Source organism: Adiantum capillus-veneris, chromosome 19 (genome assembly GCF_014529385.1).
Source record: "Adiantum capillus-veneris isolate H3 chromosome 19, ASM1452938v2, whole genome shotgun sequence".
In the NCBI taxonomy this organism is placed as follows: domain Eukaryota; kingdom Viridiplantae; phylum Streptophyta; class Polypodiopsida; order Polypodiales; family Pteridaceae; genus Adiantum; species Adiantum capillus-veneris.
In genome coordinates this window covers 126,420,241-126,440,034 of record NC_140949.1, presented here as the reverse complement: position 1 = coordinate 126,440,034, position 19,794 = coordinate 126,420,241, and the positions used below count along the sequence as shown (strand labels likewise).

At 41.6% G+C, this 19,794-nt stretch overlaps 1 protein-coding gene across 1 annotated transcript; it reads left to right on the top strand.

Annotated features, from left to right (window-relative positions):
* The first annotated feature begins 14,911 nt into the window (after positions 1–14,911).
* On the top strand, positions 14,912–19,225 carry LOC147434821 (UDP-glucuronate 4-epimerase 1-like). Its single transcript, XM_086491238.1, has 12 exons — positions 14,912–15,721; positions 15,988–16,093; positions 16,254–16,426; positions 16,511–16,604; positions 16,682–16,768; positions 16,931–16,996; positions 17,072–17,131; positions 17,216–17,280; positions 17,367–17,445; positions 17,546–17,787; positions 18,365–18,439; positions 18,549–19,225. The coding sequence occupies exons 1-12, from the start codon at positions 15,549–15,551 to the stop codon at positions 18,664–18,666; spliced, it is 1,338 nt and encodes a 445-aa protein (XP_086347364.1). The 5' UTR covers positions 14,912–15,548; the 3' UTR covers positions 18,667–19,225.
* The last annotated feature ends 569 nt before the right edge of the window (positions 19,226–19,794 follow it).

The window sequence follows — 19,794 nt, the reverse complement described above, 5'->3', positions numbered from 1 at the left end:
TTTGTAAAATTTATCATGTCTTGGTCACAACAAGCCTCCAAAGTTGATGGACCACTGCATTTTGCCCAAAACAGCCATTTCTTACGGTTGATGGCATATAAATAAGAGTGGGGATTTTTGTAGGACATGAGATAAAATTCCCCGTTAGCTTAAATGGGTTGGTGGTCAAAACATATGGCTACTTTTGCCTCACTTTTTTTGGGGGGGGCAAAGAAAATAGGTACAAAAAAGTTGCATTTTTTTCATTCTGCAGACCTATCATCAAAGTTTCTATAGTCACGTTCAATGTAGGTACTATATACATGTTTTCTTAGTTCCCTTTGGGCCTTTGGATCCAAAAGGAGCCATGGAGCATGCCAAAAAAAGTATGGATCTCTTACTAAGTGGAACCTTGGGGACAATGATGAAGTGCCAAATACATCAAACATGTCAAAAATGGGTTTAACATTATGACCTCTAGAATCCCATAAAACCTACTCAATATCTAGCCAAATTTATAGTTTAAAATTAGATGTGGTTACTACCTACAAAATACACACAATTGGCCTAAGAAACTAGCAATATTGAGAAAGCTACACTTGCTACACTAAGTCTAGTATTCTTCAGCAATCAAAAAATTCAACCATCATCATATACTATGCTATATAGCATATTAGGTCCCCCAAAACTCAAGGAAGATTAGCTTTATGTTATAAATGACACTTACACAATAGGATATGGTATTTCTTGTAATTTGGTCATAACTTTCAATTTAACACTTAGTTTTCCCTAGAAGTGTCAAAACATGTTGAGAACTATGAAGGCTTATCCTCTAGCAATCTAAAACCTCACAAACATGCAAAGCATAACAATCTCATGCATAAGATGCATGGCGAGAGCCTGAACGAGTACGACTAGACAAAGGTGCATCCAATTTACTGTCACGCAAAGTGTGCACCAACCATTTTGGCATACCTCTAGCCTGCTCATTTTCAGCCCTTTTCTCATCAAGTACATCATGTACATCTCCATCAGTAATAGGCTGATCTGTAAACCCCCATAGGCTGTACATTTGCCCCATTGTAATTTACATTCAAACTTCCACCACTGAAAAGAGGCAACAAAGTATCATAAATGTCCTGTGAGCTTACATTATTGTCTCTAGTACATGACAACAAGGGCTGAACAGAATCTTCCACAAACACTACATCCCGTGAAACCAGAGTATGCTTTGTTTGCGGATGATACAACCTGTAACCTTTGCTTTTAGCACTATAACCAACAAAAATACATTTGACAGCCTTATCATCCAATTTTTTACGTTGTGTGTGTGGCACCTAAGCATATGCCAAACAGCCAAAAACACACATGTGCTCAATAGAAGGCTTTCTATCATGCCATGCTTCATTTGGAGTAATAGACTGCAAAGCTTTCGTAGGACACCTGTTTAGTACATAAGTGGCACACATGATGGCCTCAAGCCAAAAAGAATGCGGCAAAGCTTGACTTTTGACCATACATCGTGCCATTTCTGTAAGTGACCCGTTTTTCCTCTCAACAATACCATTTTGCTGAGGTGTATAAGGCACTGTACATTGGTGTTTTATCCCACGACTAGCCAGAAATGCATTAAATTCATGAGACATATACTCCCCCCCTCGATCGAAATGGAGGGTGCCCATAGTACATTTCGATACATTTTCAGTCATAGCCAGAAATTGTTTGAAGCACATAAAAACTTTGGACTTCGCTTTAAGCGGAAATACCTATGCATGCTTGGAGTAATCATCAACGAAAGTCACGAAGTAAAGGTAATTGCCCGAGGACGGAGTTTGCATGGGCCCACAAACATCACTATGCACAAGCTACAACCTGCATGTGGCTCTAACTGAACCATCCTTTGGAAACTTTGAACACTTCATCTTACCCAAAATACAGCCTTCACAAACATGTTTGACAGGTGCTTCAAGAGGCAGCAAAGAAGCAACCATATCAAATTTCTGCAAATGCAGTAAACTGGCAAAATTCAGATGACCAAAACGTCCATGCCAAAGTTTTGCATTTGAAATAGCCCTTGAATCTGCAACTGCATTTGCAAAATTTTGTCTACAACCCACAACACAAAAGCCCCGATGCAATGATTTCATCACCAAAACTGAGATCATGAACTATACATCTGTCATCCACAAATTTGACTACAAGTCCAAGTCTAGCAAGTGCAAATACAAACAAAAGATTCTTCTTGATCCTAGGTACATAAAGTGCATCAACAAGTGTGAAAAAACTGCCATTTACAGCAGTAAGCATAATCTTTCCAACTCCTTGAACCGGATAAGAGGCATTGTTGGCACAAGTGACTAAATTCCCATGAGGCATAGACTCAAGAGAGGTGAACAATTCCATGCTTGGGGAAAGGTAAGAGAACATGACGCTTTTATTCTCTTTGACCCTGGTTGTACTCACAGTTTCATATCCACAGAGTTGGCCACCAAGCTAGGCATACAAGCCTACAAGATGGGAGATGTCCTACCTGCAGATGGTGCTTTCAAGGGGCAAGAAGCTTCAGTCACTCCTTAATTGGGAAATTGAGGCTCCATGTCCAATGCTATGTGGACAAAGAGGACTTCTTTATCTCTCCTCTCAAGCACGAAGATGTAATCCTAGGGGCACCATGGTTTGATTGCATAGCTGTCAATGTTAAATTCCTTGAAAGGAGAATCTACTTTAGGTTCAGGGAAAAAGATATGTACATAGATGCTACGGAAATGGCTAACACCATACCCATTGTACGTACACAAACTTTCAATAAGTCAATAAAGAGCTCTATTTCCGTGTACATGATTTTTGTTAAAGATTCTCAAAATGAACCTAATGCTTTAGCAAAAGAAAATATAAACAATCACAAGGAATTAGAGTTATCCAATTTTCTCAAGGGGTTTCAAGATGTCTTTATTGACGACATCCCTTGTGAACTACCTCCTAAACGAGGCAATGATGACCATGCAATTGAACTTCTTCCAGGAAGTTAATAAACCTCCTTATAGAGTTTCTCAAGCTCAACAAGAGGAGATTATGTGGCAAGTGCATGAGTTAGTTGAGAAGGGCATGGTTAGGCCTAGCTCATCTCCATTTTTCTCACCTGTGTTACTAGTGCAAAAGAAAGACGACACATATTGTATGTGGTGTTGACTATAGAGCACTAAATAGGATCACTATCAAGAATAGGTTTCCCGTTCCACGGGTAGAAGACCTATTTGATAAGCTACAAGGGTCCACCTACTTTAGTAGGATTGACCTAAAAAGTGGCTATCATCAAATAAGGATAGTTGATCAAGACATTGTAAAGGCCGCATCTCGCACTACGTTTGGTCTTTAAGAATACATTGTCAGGCCTTTTGGCTTGACCAATGCACCAGCCACATTCAACCGCTTGATGGAGAAGCTATTCAGGCCTCATCGAATCTTTACTGGAGTGTTCTTTGATGATATTATCATCTACTCTAATTCACTAGATGAACAAAAGCAACACCTCCAAGTAATATTTCAAGTTCTAAGAGAGAATAAACTTTATGTTAATCGAAAGAAAAGTGAATTTTTCTTAGAAGAGATTTAGTATTTAGGTCACATTATCTCTCAAGATGGCATCCAAATGGATCCATCAAAGTTAGAGGTAATAAAAGGATGGTCTAAACCAAGGAATCTTCATGAACTAAGAAGCTTTATAGGTATGTGTGCATACTATAGACGCTTCATAGAAAAGTTCTCACAAATTGCGGGACCATTACATGGCCTAACAAAGAAAAACCTTAGGTATACATGGTCTGCCAAGGAGAACAATGCTTTCCAAAAGCTTAAAGAAAAGCTTATCTCTCAACCTGTGCTTACACTGCCGGATCTCTCAAAGCCATTTGAGGTCCAATGTGATGCTTGTGGTGATTGGCTTGGAGCTGTTTTGCTCCAAGAAGGGCACGCCATAGCCTATGAAAGTCGAAGGCTCGACCCTGTTGAGCAAGCTCTAGGCATATATGAAAAGGAACTCCTCACAGTTCTACATGCCTTAGACTCATGGAAGCACTATTCCTTTCATTCTGCGAATGAATCACCAAAGTCTTAAGTACTTCATGACGTAGACCAAGATCTCTGACAAACAAATGAGGTGGGCAAATTTCCTTTCTCAATTTCATTTTCATATTGCTCACATTGCTAGCAAGCATAATCAAGTAGCCGATGCACTCTCAAGATGGCTGAAAGTGAATGCGGTTTCCATAGCAACTCACAATGATCTATCTTCTATGATAGATGAGTATGCTATTGATTCCCATTTTAGAGATGTGATTTCAGCCCTTGCACTAGGGAAGAAAGAGGAACCATTTACTTTACAAGATGGTTATATTATCTATGGCAATAGACTATGCATTACTAACTCACTACGTGAGAAAGTAATGTATGAATCTCATGCTCCTCCTTATGCGGGGCATAGAGGGATTCAGTCTACCCTAAAGGGGATTGATACATATTTCTATTGGCCTACCATGAAAGCAAACATACAAGAGTGTGTTTCTAAATGTGTGGTATGCCAAAAGACAAAGTTTGATAGAGGGAAGCAACCTTGATTGCTTCAACCTTTGCCAATCCCTAATTCACCATGGGAGAGCATATACATGGATTTTATCTTTGGATTGCCTAAGTCTATCCATGGGAATACGGGAATATGGACGATAGTAGACAGATTTAGTAAACAAGCTCATTTTATACATGTCAAAAAGTATTTTCAAAGCCCATCAAATGGCAACCCTCTTCATTTCACAAATCTTCAAGTACCATGGCTTGCCAATGTCCATAGTGTCGAATAGAGATCCTAGAATGACCAGTAATTTCTAGAAGGGTCTCTTTGAGCATTTAGGGACAAGGCTAAATTTCTCTTTGGCCTATCACCCGCCGCAAACGGATAGCCAAAGTGAAATAGCTAACCTAACAATTCTTGATCTACTAAAAGCCTATGTAACGGAAGTAGATCAAAGATCCCAATGGGAGAAGTACTTACCCTTAGTGGAGTATGCCTACAACAACACTATACATTCTTCCACAGGAAAAGCACCTTTTGAGGCAATTGAGGGAAGATAAAAAATTCCCCTACTACTTAAGGTACACAGGAATATCTTCGCCTGCAGATGAGTATAGCCGAGACCTACAAGAATCTTTCCAAAAGATTAAGGATGCTATCTCTATCTCACAACAAAGGCAAAAGGCAAAAGCACAAAAGAGCCCAAGCATTTAAAGAAAATGATTGGGTGGCTCGATTAAGGTACACAACGGGCAAGAATCCTACGGGACACCAAAAGTAATATGCTAAGTTAGCAAAAAGGTACTATGGTCCCTTCCAGATTCTTAGGCCAATCAATGAGATGGCCTATCAACTCAAGTTGCCCAGCCATTGGCTCATACACAATGCTTTCCATGTGAGCCTACTAAAGCCTTACAAAGGAGAGCCACCTCAAGAACCAACTATTGAAGACCCATCGGAGATCGAGGACCAAGAAGAGGTGTTGCAACCTGAGTCCATTCTCCGACATGAAGACAAGGTATTAAGAGGCGGTAAGACTATCCGATGACATCTTATTAAGTTTAAGAATTATCCTTTTGAAGATGCTAGATGGATGCAAGGCATACAATTGAAGGATAAACTAAACCTTGTCAATGCTTACAATGCCTCCCTAGAGTAAGCAAATGTACAAATGTTTAAAATGAACAAAGTTTTTGTCTTATAAGACTCTCTTTTTCTTTATTGTGCACAAATGTGAAGTAGTATGCATGCTTAGATCAAGTTTGCGGAGACGACGTCTCCCAAACACCAAATAGAGCTTGTCACTCTACTATGGAAGATTGATAGGACTAATGTGCAGTCATGCTTGCGGCAGCTTAGGCTCTCAAGCTCCAAATGGATTAGTCATCCATTCGGGAATGATGTCGTAGGGTAACATAGGGATCCTCTACCCGCTAGAAAAAGGACTAATCAATAGACTTTACCTTCTCTACCCCATAGTTGAGGACGACTATGATTTCAAGAGAGAGGTAATGTCATAATAACTAATATATAATTTTCCTAAATGATTTTCTCATGTTAAACTGATCATTTAATATGGGGAAGTGCTAGGGGAGAAAAAGTTAGAATATTGGTTAAGCTAGCAGATCGGCCATAGTAGGGATCCAAAGGGGGGGCCATCTACAAAAGAGCAAGGTGAAACAATGGGCTTTAAAGACCCTAAGGTTCTCACCGTCCTTTGCCTACCAATTCTTGTACTTGCCTCATGATCTCCTCTTGTTGAGCTTGGGAAACTCGATAAGGAGTCTTGTTAGGCGGTGAGCTTCCTGGTAGGAGCTCAATTTGATGGTCATCATCCCCTCATTTTGGAGGTAAGTCCATAGGGATATCATCGATGAAAACATCTTGGAATCCATTTAGCAAAGTGGACAAATCTAACTCTTCTTGATTCCTTAGCGTCATTAGTGGATTCTTTGACAAAAATCATGTACGTAAAAATCGAGCTTTTCATTGACTTATCAAAAGATGGTGAATTTACAAGTGGTATAGTATGACCAGACACATTAGCATCTATATACATGCTCTTTCCCTGTAGGTGAAGTAGATTCTCCTTCCAAGGAACTTCATGTCAGCCATGCGGTTGAACCATGGTGCCCCTAGGATAGCATCCTCATGTTGGAGAGGAGAGATAAAAAAGTCTTCTTTGTCGACATAGCTTTGGACATGAAGTCTCAACTTCCCGATCAAGGGAGTAACGGAGGCTTGCTATCCCTTGAAAGCTATGTCAGCAGTTACAATATCTCCCATCTCAAAAGCTTGAATGCCCAACTTGGTGGCCAACTCCATTGATATGAAGTCGTGAGTAGAGCCAGGGTCAAACAAGATGAAGGCATCATGTTCCCTTACCTTTCCTCCCCAAGCGTAGGAGAGAGGTGATCCTTTGCAATGAGCATCCTCTTTTGGAGCTTCGATAATGGAAGCTCTAGGAGTCTCAATGCGGGCATTTCTCTTGGGGCAAGAATGATAGTCATGTCTTTGCTCCCCACACTTAAAACACTTATGGTCCTTGCAAAAAGCTTCAAGCTCTTCATGAGAGAGTTTGTTTTTACCTTTGTAAACTCCCTTCTCCTTGGACCGATTGTTGTTGTTATTGTTATTGAAATTGCCTTGGGAAGAATTTTGGTCATTGGTTTTCTCCTTTGCATCACTTTTGTCTTTGTTTTCCATGGGCTTGACATTCCGTCTAGCCCCTTGTTGGAAATTGATGCGAGAAGCAACCATGGTGTGGTGGATTACTTCGGTGATAGAACCAGGCTGTTGGGCGTTGACGTACTCCGCCATTTCTTCAGGTAATCCCGCACAAAATTGTTGCTTTTGCTCGGCGAATTCTATCTTTTGGAAGACAGTAGCCTTGAGATGTAAATCCCAAAACTTGTCCACATATTTGTGAATAGACTCATGTGAGAGAAGCTTCAAACTGTGCCATCGTAAAGTTTTCCATGTCTTTGGGGCTTCACTGTTGCCACGAAGGCTAGCCTACCATTGACGAGCCGATTTCTGGAAGTGCATGACGAGGACTCCGTGAAGCCCTCGTCTCCAAAGTCCGCATCAAATTGCTAGATAAAGGCAAATACTTTGTCGTTGGAACCAAAGGTGCCATCATAGGTGAGAAAAGAGGTACTCTTTCCTCCCTCTTTGAACTTCTTGAGCTTTTGTGATGTTCGCCATGCAGGGTATGATTTGCGATGTCCTCCCCTCTTGTATTCTCTAGGAGAATAGCCATAGCTTTCGTCGGGAGAGGAGGAAGGTGAAGAAGAAGGAGAAGATAGTGACCTCTTTCTTGACCTTTTCTTCCTTTCTTTCCTCTCTTCCCTTTTGGGGTGATGAGGAGAAGGGTTGTGTGTTGACCGTTTCCTCATGGGAGGAGTTGGCGATTGTCTAGACTGCTGTCTTCGTGGAGCCACGTCTTCAGAGGAACTTAGGGATTCATTATTTTCTTGTTCTTTGGATTCCTCTTCTCGTATGGGAGAGAGTCTTCTTTTGGGGGTTTCTTCAAGAGGCCTCCTAAGCTCTCTCTCTCCTCTTGGAGAGGAAGGGACATCCCATAAGCACGAAGTTGTTGAGTAACTTCGGCTTGCAAAGTAGGGTTGCCCATAACTTGATGCAACCTAGTAACAAGATAATTGATAAACATGGGGGCATCATCATTAGCACCTTCATGTGAAAAAACAAAGTTATCAATGCTCATTCTACTCTCTTGGTTATTGTCAGCCATGCTAATTATACTTATGTGTTTACTTAGTGTATTATTTGGCAATTCAAAACCTTAGTTGCTACTCCTCTTAGCCTTTGAAAATAAGCACTTAAAGTATCTCCACCCACGGCTCAAATTGGTTAATTATAGAGAGTAGTGGGGTGGGTCTAACATAACAGAATATCTCCTTTCGAACTTCTTATGGCTCAATAATGGTAAAGTCCATTATGCTAAAAAGACCCCATTATTAAGACCAAAGCTCCCGCGGTGTGCACCATATTCCACATAGTGGGCTCAATAAAACCGATAATAGATCCCAATCTCACTTACCCTAATATAATTAACAAAATCAACCATTAATAGGCCACTTAAGGATCTCTCTTCTTCAGCAAGAAATGAGAAACCAAATGCTCTGATACCAATGTAATGGAAATGGCCAATGAACTTTGAGAATAGCGGAATTAAGAGAATTAGAGTGAGCATTTTTGTGAAATTACTTTGAGAACAAAGGGGGTGAACTTAATTGATGGTAGCACCATAAACATAGTACTTAATGAACTTGGCATGAACAATACTTTTGCAAGAGCGAGAGTATTAGAGAACATGACAATAGTTGAGGATCGGATTTACTTGGAGCCGGTCCCCCCTCCAAAAGGCGTTTGTATTATAGATTCTCGCATCAAGAGAGACTTGATACAATACAATCTTTGTGTTCCTTGTGACCTAGGTGATGCAATGAAGATAGAAAGCTTCATGCTCACAAGCATAACATAAACTTTGCAAAAAGCATTGACTATCCCAAGGCCTCAAACACCTTTGAAGGTGGAGAGAGTTAGCGGGGAATGAGGGTAGGGAAGAGGAAGAAGAATCATCCATAGGAGAAAGAAACAGTTCCTCACTTATCATCACTCTTCTTGCTTAGCATAGCATAATAGCATAGTAATGAAGATAATAGCATAGCAATGAAGATGAAGAAGATGGCAAGCTTAAGCATTGAAGCATGACTCTTGGTTGGATTTGCATTCCATACCCAAGAGTGTTGGTGTAGGCTGTCCACTTCTTCACAAGCTTGGAGAAGGAGATGGAACTGTGTTTGAGAGTATATCCCCCTCTCATGCTTGGTCAACACCTCTCTCTCTCTCTCTCTCTCTCTCTCTCTCTCTCTCTCATGAAAGAACTTAATTATTTATTTTTATGCATCTAAATTCTCATTGGACCCCTTTAAAGCTTATCCAATAGGATTCAAGCACACCACGAGGGCCACATGTGGAGGATCATTTAGGCATGTTTCTTTTATGCTTTTTAGTCATTTGGTTTGGATTGAACATCCCAAGCACTTAGTCAATTAAGCATGGAGGAAACCCTTTATGCCTCTTAAGAGTTTATCTTTGAATTGAACACTTCAAGAACCTTAGTCATTTAAGCATACAAATCACCTCAAGCTTTTGGGCAAGGTTCCCACAAAAACTTTAAGCACTTTAGTTAGCAAGCTGACAAGCACCTCAGGCTTGGGTAGGGTTCTGTCATAATAATCAATATCTGATTCTCCTAAATGCTGTTCTCATGTTAAACTGATCATTTAATACGGGGAAGTGCCAGGGGAGAAAAAGCTAGAATATTGGTTAAGCTAGCAGACCAACCACATTAGGGATCCAAAGGAGGGAAAATAGGGATCCAAAGGGGGGGCCATCTACAAAAGAGCAATGTGCAACAATGGGCTTAAAAGACCCTAAGGTTCAGCCCATTAAGACTTCCAAAATGCTAAGGTTCCAAAATTCAAAGGTTGGTCCAAAGTTCAAAAGCTTAGGAAATTTGGATGCTGTGTACAAAAGTCTTCAAAAGTCCCTACATAGGAGGGGGCGAGCCCAAGAAGTAGGGGATGAGAGAGAAACACCCACACACACTCACAAGCTTTGTACACAAGGCGAAAGAGGGACACATGTCAGCTCCCTAGCCTAGATGCCCACAAGGTGTACTCAAATCCTATTGGATGGCTATGGAGGTGGACCAATGAAAATTAGGCTAGAGTAAATCTAGTTTAATTGATTTAAAAACACTTAATAAAAGAACCAATAAGAATTAAGCTCTCTTGAAGACTATTGGACAGTCTCCCAAGGGGTCCAATGAGCATTCAACAGCCCAATGGCTTGCCTGATTCCTATTGGCCAAGAGGCAAAGGCATCCAATGAGAGTTTAATTGCATTTATTCATTACCACAAAAGGGGAAAGGGGGACACATGACAGAAAGCTATCACTTATGCTCCTGAAATCCGGCTAAGCTTGGGGTGTCTACATAAGCAATTAGCAAGAGGGGTCGACCAAGAGAGAGAGGGGGCTGATTTTCTCAAAGCATTATTGCATTACACACACACACAATCTCATGTGTGGAGCAAGAAGACTCTCTCTCTCTCTCCTTCTCAAGCTTTAATGAAAAGCTTACCACCTACTCCAAGCTTGTGAGAAGGGAGGCCTACACCAACAACTCTTGGCTTTGTGATGTAAATCCAACCAAGAGCCAAGCTTCAATGCATGATCATATCCTCTACCATGCTAATTACTAAGCTAAGCTATGCTAATATGAGTGATTATGTGAGGAGATGTACATCTTTCTCATAAGAATACTCCTTCCTCTCAATCTACTCTCATACCCTGCTAGCTCTCACCATCTTCGAAGGTGTGTGAGGTCTTGGATCTGAGACTGTGAGGGAATTGATGTTGTGTTTAATAAGGGTTGTGCTTAGTGCATGAAGTTTCCATCTTCATTATACTAGCTAGGATTGAAGGAACACAAAGAATTGTATTGTAAAATGTCTCTCTTGATGGGAGGAACCATAGTACAAAGCCTTTTGGAGGGGGGACCGGCTCCATTTAAATCCGGTCCTCAACTGTTGTCAATAGCTTAATTTCTCTCTCTTTTGAAGTATTGTTCATGCTATCTAACTAGGTGTTATACTTTTAGCTGCTCTCTCCACCCAAGCACTCTTGTTATTCTCATTAGGAATCTATTCTAATAAAATGCTCACTATGTTCATGCTATTTTCCGCTACACGCAAGTTACTAGGCCATTAAATGTTATAGGTTCCCACCTCGAGGTCAGTCCTAGCTTGCCTAATGTCAAAGGACTTTTTAACACTAACTTTTGGAGGTCTTTAATGACGCTAACCCTAAGGTCTTTAAGCTCCATTAGGTAGCATTGCTCTTTAATATACCATCTCTCATTTGGACCCCTTTAACCTTGGCCCCGTGTTGAGATAGATCCATAAGCACTTGTCTATATTCTAACCCTTGTTCCTATTTATTCACCCACACCAAATGATCAGTTTAATATGAGAAAATCATTTGGGTTGGTTAGATATTAGATTTTATGACAATATGTAAGTTTGGACTTGAGGATTGCAAACCTATTGCCACTCCCATGGAAACATGTCTGAAACTGAGTCTTCATGATGTTGGTGATCCTGCTGATGTCACTCTTTACCAAACTGTTGTTGGATGCCTCATTTATGTATGCAACATGAGGCCGGATATTCAATTTACAGTTTCACAGGTCAACAGATTTATGCATAGCCCAGGGTATAAGAATTGGCAGGTTGTCAAGAGGATTTTCTTCTACTTGAGTGGCACTTTACATCTTGGCTTGTTTTATTCCCAAGGGGGGATCATTGCTGCTAGACTTACATGCTTTTTCGGACTAAGATTGGGCTGGTTGTTTTGACTCGTGATTGTCCACAAGTGGTTTTTGCTTCGTGCTTGGCAGTTCATGTATATCATGGTTGAGCAAGAAGCAACCTACTGTGGCCACTTCTAGTTGTGAGGTTGAGTACAGGGCAGTCTTCACAGCTATGGTTGAGTGTGTATGGCTCAGATGTCTTATGGCTGATTTGGGTGTTGGATAGGAAACTGCCAACACTATCTACATCGACAGTTAGAGCTGCAGTTGCGAGGAACCCAATTTTCCATGCTCGCACAAAGCACATTGAGGTGCATTACCACTATTTCAGGGAGAGGCTCTCAGCAAGAGAGATCAACTTGGCATATGTGCCAACATAGGACAACCTTCCAGATCTTTTCATGAAGGCATTGTCTTGTGAGAAGTTCGACGCTTTCCGAAAAGCTTTGGGCTTACTCCCCTTTGTGGACCGATCATGTCCTCAAGGCATGGCACTTCCCTTTACTCTATGTGCCAGCTCTTGTTCACCGCATCACTCCAAGGGGGGTTTGTTACCATATACATGTGGTAGTGATGTGTGTGAACACACTTAGGACCGCCGGGGCATTTTTTGCCTCACTAGGAGTTTTTTTCCCTCGTGCATTGTCAATACGCCCATCATTCTAGGGCTATCTATCTTTCCATAGCACACGAAGTAATACACTCTCTGTTGTGTGCCTTGAGCTTCCTTCATCTTCTCCAAGCTGTGTGTGTTTTCCTGCAAGCAACAGGGGTTGAATAGTCTTTCCCTCACTCAAGGGACACCCCTTGCTCAAAGAGGCAAATAGGACACATATCAAGCCCCTAGCTAGGTTTCCCCCATAGTGTGCCTAAACCCTATCGGATGAATTTGAGAGAGGTCGAATGATTATTTAGTTAAATTAATTAATTGTCTGGGTATTATCAAGCCCTCTCTCTCAAAGGGGTAAGAAGGACACTTGTCCAAAGATTACCCATGTTGCTTGAAATGCATAAGCTTAGATAGGTCTAATGAGCCTCACATGCTCTCATTCTCACTTTGTGAAAGTGCAAGAACTCCATCTCCTTCTCCAAGCTTGAGAAGTTGAGAGCCTACACCAACACTCTTGGCTATGTAATGCAAATCTAACGAAGAGCCATGCTTCAATGCTATGCTTGCCATCTTCGTCATCTCCATTACTATACTCTATGAGTAATGGTATGAGAGGACACTGCTTCTTTCTCGTAAGAATATTTCTTCTTCCTCTTCCATACTCTCATTCCTGCTAGCTCTCTCCACCTTCGAAGGTGTTTGAGGTCTTGGGACTGAGGCCAGGGACAAGTTAATGCTTTCATTTAGCTAAGTCACGGGCATAATTGTGGTGCATGAAGCTCTCTATCTTCATTGCACCATCAAGGTCTCAAGGAACACAAAGCTTGTATTGTACCAAATCTCTCTTTATGGGAGAAGCTATAATACAAAAGCCTTTTGGATGGGGAGCCTTTTACACGTGTCGCCAATTGATGCCAAGTTCTTTAATTCTGTCTCTTGCAAAGTATTGTTCATGTCAAGTTAATCTAAACTAACATAATATGGCGAAAGGGGGAGCTTTTTACACATGTCGAAATCTACGACATGAAGGCTAAACTCCAAAACTGAGAGAAGCCCATGTGCACGCGATAAAGAGGGAGAGAGAAAAAGAGAAAAAGAGAGGGCGCCGAAGGCGATCGACCGTACTAGTTAAGTGTAATGGTTATGTTGCTACCTCTAATCAAGTTTTCTCTCTATTTTCTCAAAGTATTCTCATAAAAATGCTCACTACACTTCTCTAAATTCTGGTATTCTCAATGTTCATAGTCCAATTCCATTACATTGGTTTTTCTTTGGTTCCTGAGACGTCTCGACCTCAAGACTAGTTTGATAGATCTTTGAGGTCTCTATCCAAGTCGACGATGTGAAGCGTAGAGTCAGGGAGAGAATGCACGAGAGAGAGGTTGCTGAACCAACCAACTTGGTAATGAATTAGATGATTATACAATGGGGACATAAGTGCACGTATATACTAGCTTGGGAACTTTAATTGCTTCACCCTCTGCAATCGCCCTATTGTCAACAATAAAATAAATATTGAAAAGACAAAACAAGCAATAAGATCTCAATGGGCATTCGCTTGGGATTTCCTAAAATGTTCAAAATTCTCCTCTCAACCTCTATGCAAATCAATTGAGAAAAAATCAATGAAGTTTTGGAGGTATTCTCACCTTTTGATGCTTGTCGTGATGAGTTCAAGAGTTTGTTGGTGGTGGGCAGTGGGATTACCCTAAGAGGCTAAGCCTAAAGGACTGGGACCCCAAATTGGGCTAGTCCACATAGAATAAGGATTGGGTCCCATTGCTATTATCAACCCCACCTCAAAACTTCTAGTCACCCTAAGAAGCCTAAGGTTTGTAGGCCTCAATTAGGGCTAGCCCATTGAATATGAATTTGGGTCCATACTGAGGTCATCCCCACTAAAGGTCCCCACCTAATGTCCCAATTTAGGTGGCCCTTTTTAATGGATTGAAACATGTCACGTAGAAGCCATGTGAGAGAAAGGGGCATGTGAGATATTGAGAAGAGAGTATGTGAATGTGTGTGTGTGTGAGAGAGAGAGAGAGAGAGAGAAGAGAGTGAGATTATAGAGAGAGAAAGGGGCATGTGAGATATTGAGAAGAGAGTGTGTCAATGTGTGTGTGTGAGAGAGAGAATAAAGAGAGAGAGAGAGATTTATAGAGAGCTATGCAATTTATAGGTAACTTCAAATTTGTGTAATTAAGTTTCTTTCTCAATGTATGGTGAATTTTGTGTGATTGACATCATAGCAAAAGCTCTCCAAACTGTACTTAACATCGATGATCTTTTGTGCAATTAGATTTGAATGTTAAGCTTAATGGGAGCCAATTTTTGTGTTACCTTAGTGCAAAGCTCTTAGTATAAGTAAATGGTTACCTTAATTTTGTGTGATTAACCTCTATCGAGTCATATATTGTTAATTTCTAAATATCAATTGGGCCTCCTCCTCTCCACCATCATCTTCCTCTTCCTTCGCCCTTACTCCTCCTCTTCCTCCTCCCCTCGTCTCTCTCTGTGACCCAGACCGAGCTCTGGTGAGAGTTTGCCCCCTCCAGGGCTCCTTGGCAGAGGTCCTACTCCTCACCTGCAGCGCCCGGGCTCCCTCCATCATCCTGCATTCTGCCCTCGCACTCTCTCTTTCCGCATTTCCACTTCTGAAGCAAGCGTTTCTAGGGTTTCCTCTCCTACCTGCGTCACCTATCCTCACCGTCCCCGCCTACATCTGGAGATGCACTTTGCCTCGTAATCTTGCATCCTGCATTCTTGCAGGTTTGCCTTCTTCATTCGATCGTGAACTGCCATCGTGAAGCCTGCCCCACTTCAGAAACAAAGACCGCTCTCTGGTGCTCAACGTGCATAATGCATGTGTGGATCCAATGAAATGCCGGAAAATATTTGCTAGAAGCAGTGATTTCGCAATGTCGCCATAGGTAGGCCTGATTGCTGTGACAGAATTAAAGTTTCTTGCCCTTTGCCTTCTGTGCTGCTCGTCATGGCTTCCAAGGGTTCCTCTCTTCTACCTTCACACCTGGTAAAGCTTTTAGATGCAGATGGCTATCACAAAGCTCGAGCCAATAACAATCATTATTACTACATTAGCCGTGTCACCATGCGACACACGAATTGGCTCAAGATCTTCTGCTTCTTCTCTTTTGTGGCGATACTGTGAGTACTTTCAACCTCTCTCTCTCTCTCTCTCTCTCTCTCTCTGTGTGTGTGTGTCTGTCTGTCTCTTTCCTTGCCCCTCCGGCATTAGACGGTGTCTGAATGTCTGCATTCCATCCACACAAAAAGCTTTTCAGAAGAACTGTGAATTCGTTACTTTGGATCTACAGTGTTGTCCTCTCTGCCTATCACACTGCCTTTGCATCGCCATTGAAGTGCTAAAATCAGTCGTCTCTGAATTACTTTGGTTTTCCTTTGGTATGCAGTGCTTGGGGTTGTTTCTTCCAAGGCCTGCCTGTTTATCCTGGTCTATATTTTGGTTGCTCCTCTGCAGCGTGGAGAAAGGCAGTACTGCAATCGGCAACTAGGCAGGTATGATTGATCTAACTTTTACAGATGCCAGCTGTGAGAAAGTACCCCAGGACTTGGTGTTTTTACGTGTATGCATTAGGATTGTTGTCTCAACCATGTCTATGGAGCTTTCTTTTAGTTGGATCCTGATTGTTTAGCTCTGTGCGTGTGACATGAACAGGAGGGCGGCCAGATGACCGTGCTTGTCACTGGAGCAGCTGGTTTTGTGGGATCACATGTGTCCTTGGCTTTGAAGAGTCGGGGGGATGGTGTGGTAGGGCTAGATAACTTCAATGACTACTATCCTGTTGCCTTGAAAAGGGCCAGAGCAGCAAACTTGCAAAAGGCTGGCATGTGAGTAGACTGTGTAATTTGCTGCATTACTCGTTCAATTAGAGGTTCCTTACGTATACCAGGCTATATGTTCATGTGAATCAGATTCATTGTTGAGGCTGATCTTAATGATCAAGTGGTTTTGTCAAAGCTGTTCAGCCTAGTTCGTTTCACCCATGTTCTTCATTTAGCAGCTCAGGTTTGCCAGCTATTAATGTTTTTTCTTTTCTTCTTAATGTCCATAAGATGTTTATTCATTGTTATTCTTCCCTACAGGCGGGGGTCCGTTATGCTGTGAAGAACCCACTAGCCTATGTTCACAGTAATGTTGGTGGCTTTGTCACTCTGCTTGAACAGTGCAAGGTCAGTAGGAGTTGATTAACCATATCTTTTGGTGCACATCAAATTAACCAAATGTCAAGCCTGATGGCATGATTGAGTACAGGATCACTGTCACTTGCTGTGTTTGGTCACTGGCAATGCTCCAAAAAAGAATTGATATTAGCGCTTTCTTTTACCTTGCAGACCAGCAACCCGCAGCCTGCCATTGTGTATGCCTCGTCAAGTAGTGTGTATGGCCTGAACTCAAAGGTATGCATGTGCTTACCTGGGCTTGTTTCACTTCTGCATGAAAATTGGTATTTAATCTATCACGTTTATCTATAGGTCCCATTTTCTGAAGATGATAGGACGGACCACCCAGCAAGTCTTTACGCTGCCACTAAGGTAACGAGACTGACTGAACTATTGCTGCTTTTTGCTGAAGCCTATATTTGTTTAAATGCTGAGATGTTCCGATTTGTGCACTAGAAAGCTGATGAAGTACTGGCTCACACTTACAATCACATCTATGGGCTCTCAATTACAGCTTTGAGGTTGGATTTGCTTTTAGAGGATTTTTACAACTGTGGATGAGTCTTTGTTGAAGGGTTATCCTGTTGGCTGTTGAACATGTTTGCAGATTTTTTACAGTTTATGGTCCTTGGGGGAGGCCGGACATGGCTTACTTTTCCTTCACCAGAAACATAGTGGAGGGTCAGGTAGGAGTTGATAATTTGTGGCAGATGTAGGGGTTTTCTGGGGTGAATAACTATGTGTTTTGTTAAAGCTCTCTGAACATCTAAATTGTTTTTGCTCCAGCCGATTAAAATTTTTCAGGGTCCTCATGGTGAGGAATTGGCTCGAGATTTCACTTTTATCGATGACATAGTGAAGGGCTGTGTTGCATCTTTGGATACAGCTCTTCCCAGTACTGGCAGTGACGGCAAGAAAAGGAAGAAGGCTCAGTTCCGAATTTTCAATCTTGGCAATACGCAGCCTGTCAAAGTGGGAGATTTTGTCAGCATCTTGGAGAAGCATCTGAAGAAGAAAGCCAAGCGAAAGTAATTTGTCAGGATTCTCTCAATGGCAGAGCCTTGTTTGAGGATTGCACATCACATTTGTGGGCATGTATGCATAAGATCGCATGTCATTAGCAAGTGTACGGCCATGCATATTGAATAGTCTCGAGAGAAACGAAAGCATGTTCGTGTGTTAATGTATGCTCCTCTGTGTGTGTGTGTGGGTGTGCAGCCTGTCATGTGGGTGGACACACATACTGTTAACTCACTTCAGACATTGTTACCGTACGTACTGTTACCTAGCTCCATACCTACCATTGGGCACTGATGACCCTAGTGGGGATGTTGCAGTTTGCAGCCAATACTATTTATTCATGTTGAAGCCGAGTGTTATAGTGTTTCATGGATGACCACCATGATCATGCCTTTAACTTTTTTTGTGAAAGTTGAATCTGGGATTCTCATTGACCCCTACTTAAATGCATTTTCCTTGTGACATGGAATTCGGTAACCGTGTTCTATGTCTGTGTCTCATCATATTCACAGCCATTATCATGTATGCATGTTGAAGTGGCACCTTCAAATCTATAACTAATTTGTCAATTGTATGTCATTTCAGTGTCATACCGATGCCAGCCACAGGTGATGTCATGTTCACCCATGCCAATGTCACAAAAGCCCAGGTTGCTCTAGGGTATGGGGTTTCTTCTTTCTTGCAGATTGTCATACGTTTGTTTTGCTTCACATCTTTTAATCTCAATTTTGTATTGTTGTTGGTGGTGGGGATTCCTCATGTTTTGCAGATACAATCCAATGACTGACTTGGACACTGGTCTGGGCCTGTTTGTCAAGTGGTACAAATCGTACTATAAACATGGTGGCGATAACGAAGACATGCTAAAAGGCTACAAACCTTATTAATGAAGTAAGATCATGGCTGTGCATATACTTTTATAGCTTTGGTTTGGGTGGAGGAGGTATAAATATCAATTTGTTTATCCGGCCTAAATATAAGGAGGTGATATACTGCTTCACGCAATTTCGTGGGGCGTAAAAAGGGGCCAAGGGGGGGGATTATTATCCAGGAACAACTAGTGTTTTCTATTCATATTATTTGTGCTATGTACATGAAACCTCTGCATAACAGACAGGGGTGAAGACTGAGCTAGATATGAAATAAGGTTGTCCTCTGCTCAGCTCACTATTTTTGAGCTAAGAGCACAAGAGGCAGGAACTCACATGTTATGCGCTGTACTCTACATCCTATTCGTTTGTTGAAGTCAGAAGAATGCCTAATGAATTAGGAGGTTGTCATTGTCCGGCCCAAAGGCTGGTCAGAGTGATGTATTTCATTCAGATTGACATTCTTTTCAATAACATCGGGCTTGGGATGGTGTAGATGACTTGACACACATAATCATTGGTCAGCTTGTATTTCATTGGCTTATATAATATAATGAAAGCAAACAGATTTATCAAATTACTGTCGTATGATTACCTCTGTTATTTTTGTTTTGCTCGTGTCAAAGTTTTATTCTAGTTGCTTTTGTAAGATCGGCTAATTTTGGGTCTATTCAGGATAATTTTGATCAGACATTGTATGGTGGGCATTCCTGCTTTCTGTACATTTTATCTACTTGGTTCTGCACTCTTTACATTGCAGATTAGTGAAATTCCCTCCGGCCGATCGCGTCTGTGGAGGGTATATAACCTGAACAGTCTGTGTTTATGCCTGGATCAATGTGACATTTGCCTCCGTAGAAAAATGAGGCCAAGTGCCTTTTGGTTTGGAAGCTGTGAATTTCTTTTGTTGGCTATGATTTGTTCAACTTGGGGTTGGGGCACATGGTCTTTTTGTTGTGCATGCCGAAATCTCAAGACAAAATATGCGGGCACCGCACCCCCATAGCTCCTCCAAACTGGAGGGCCCTTTAGTGGGCACGTGCCTCATACTCTTACAATGCACAAGAGCAGCCTTCAAGCAAACCTAAATCAATAGAATGGGAACTTCACTGGGACCTTCACGAACATGCTGCTGCCTGTTAATAG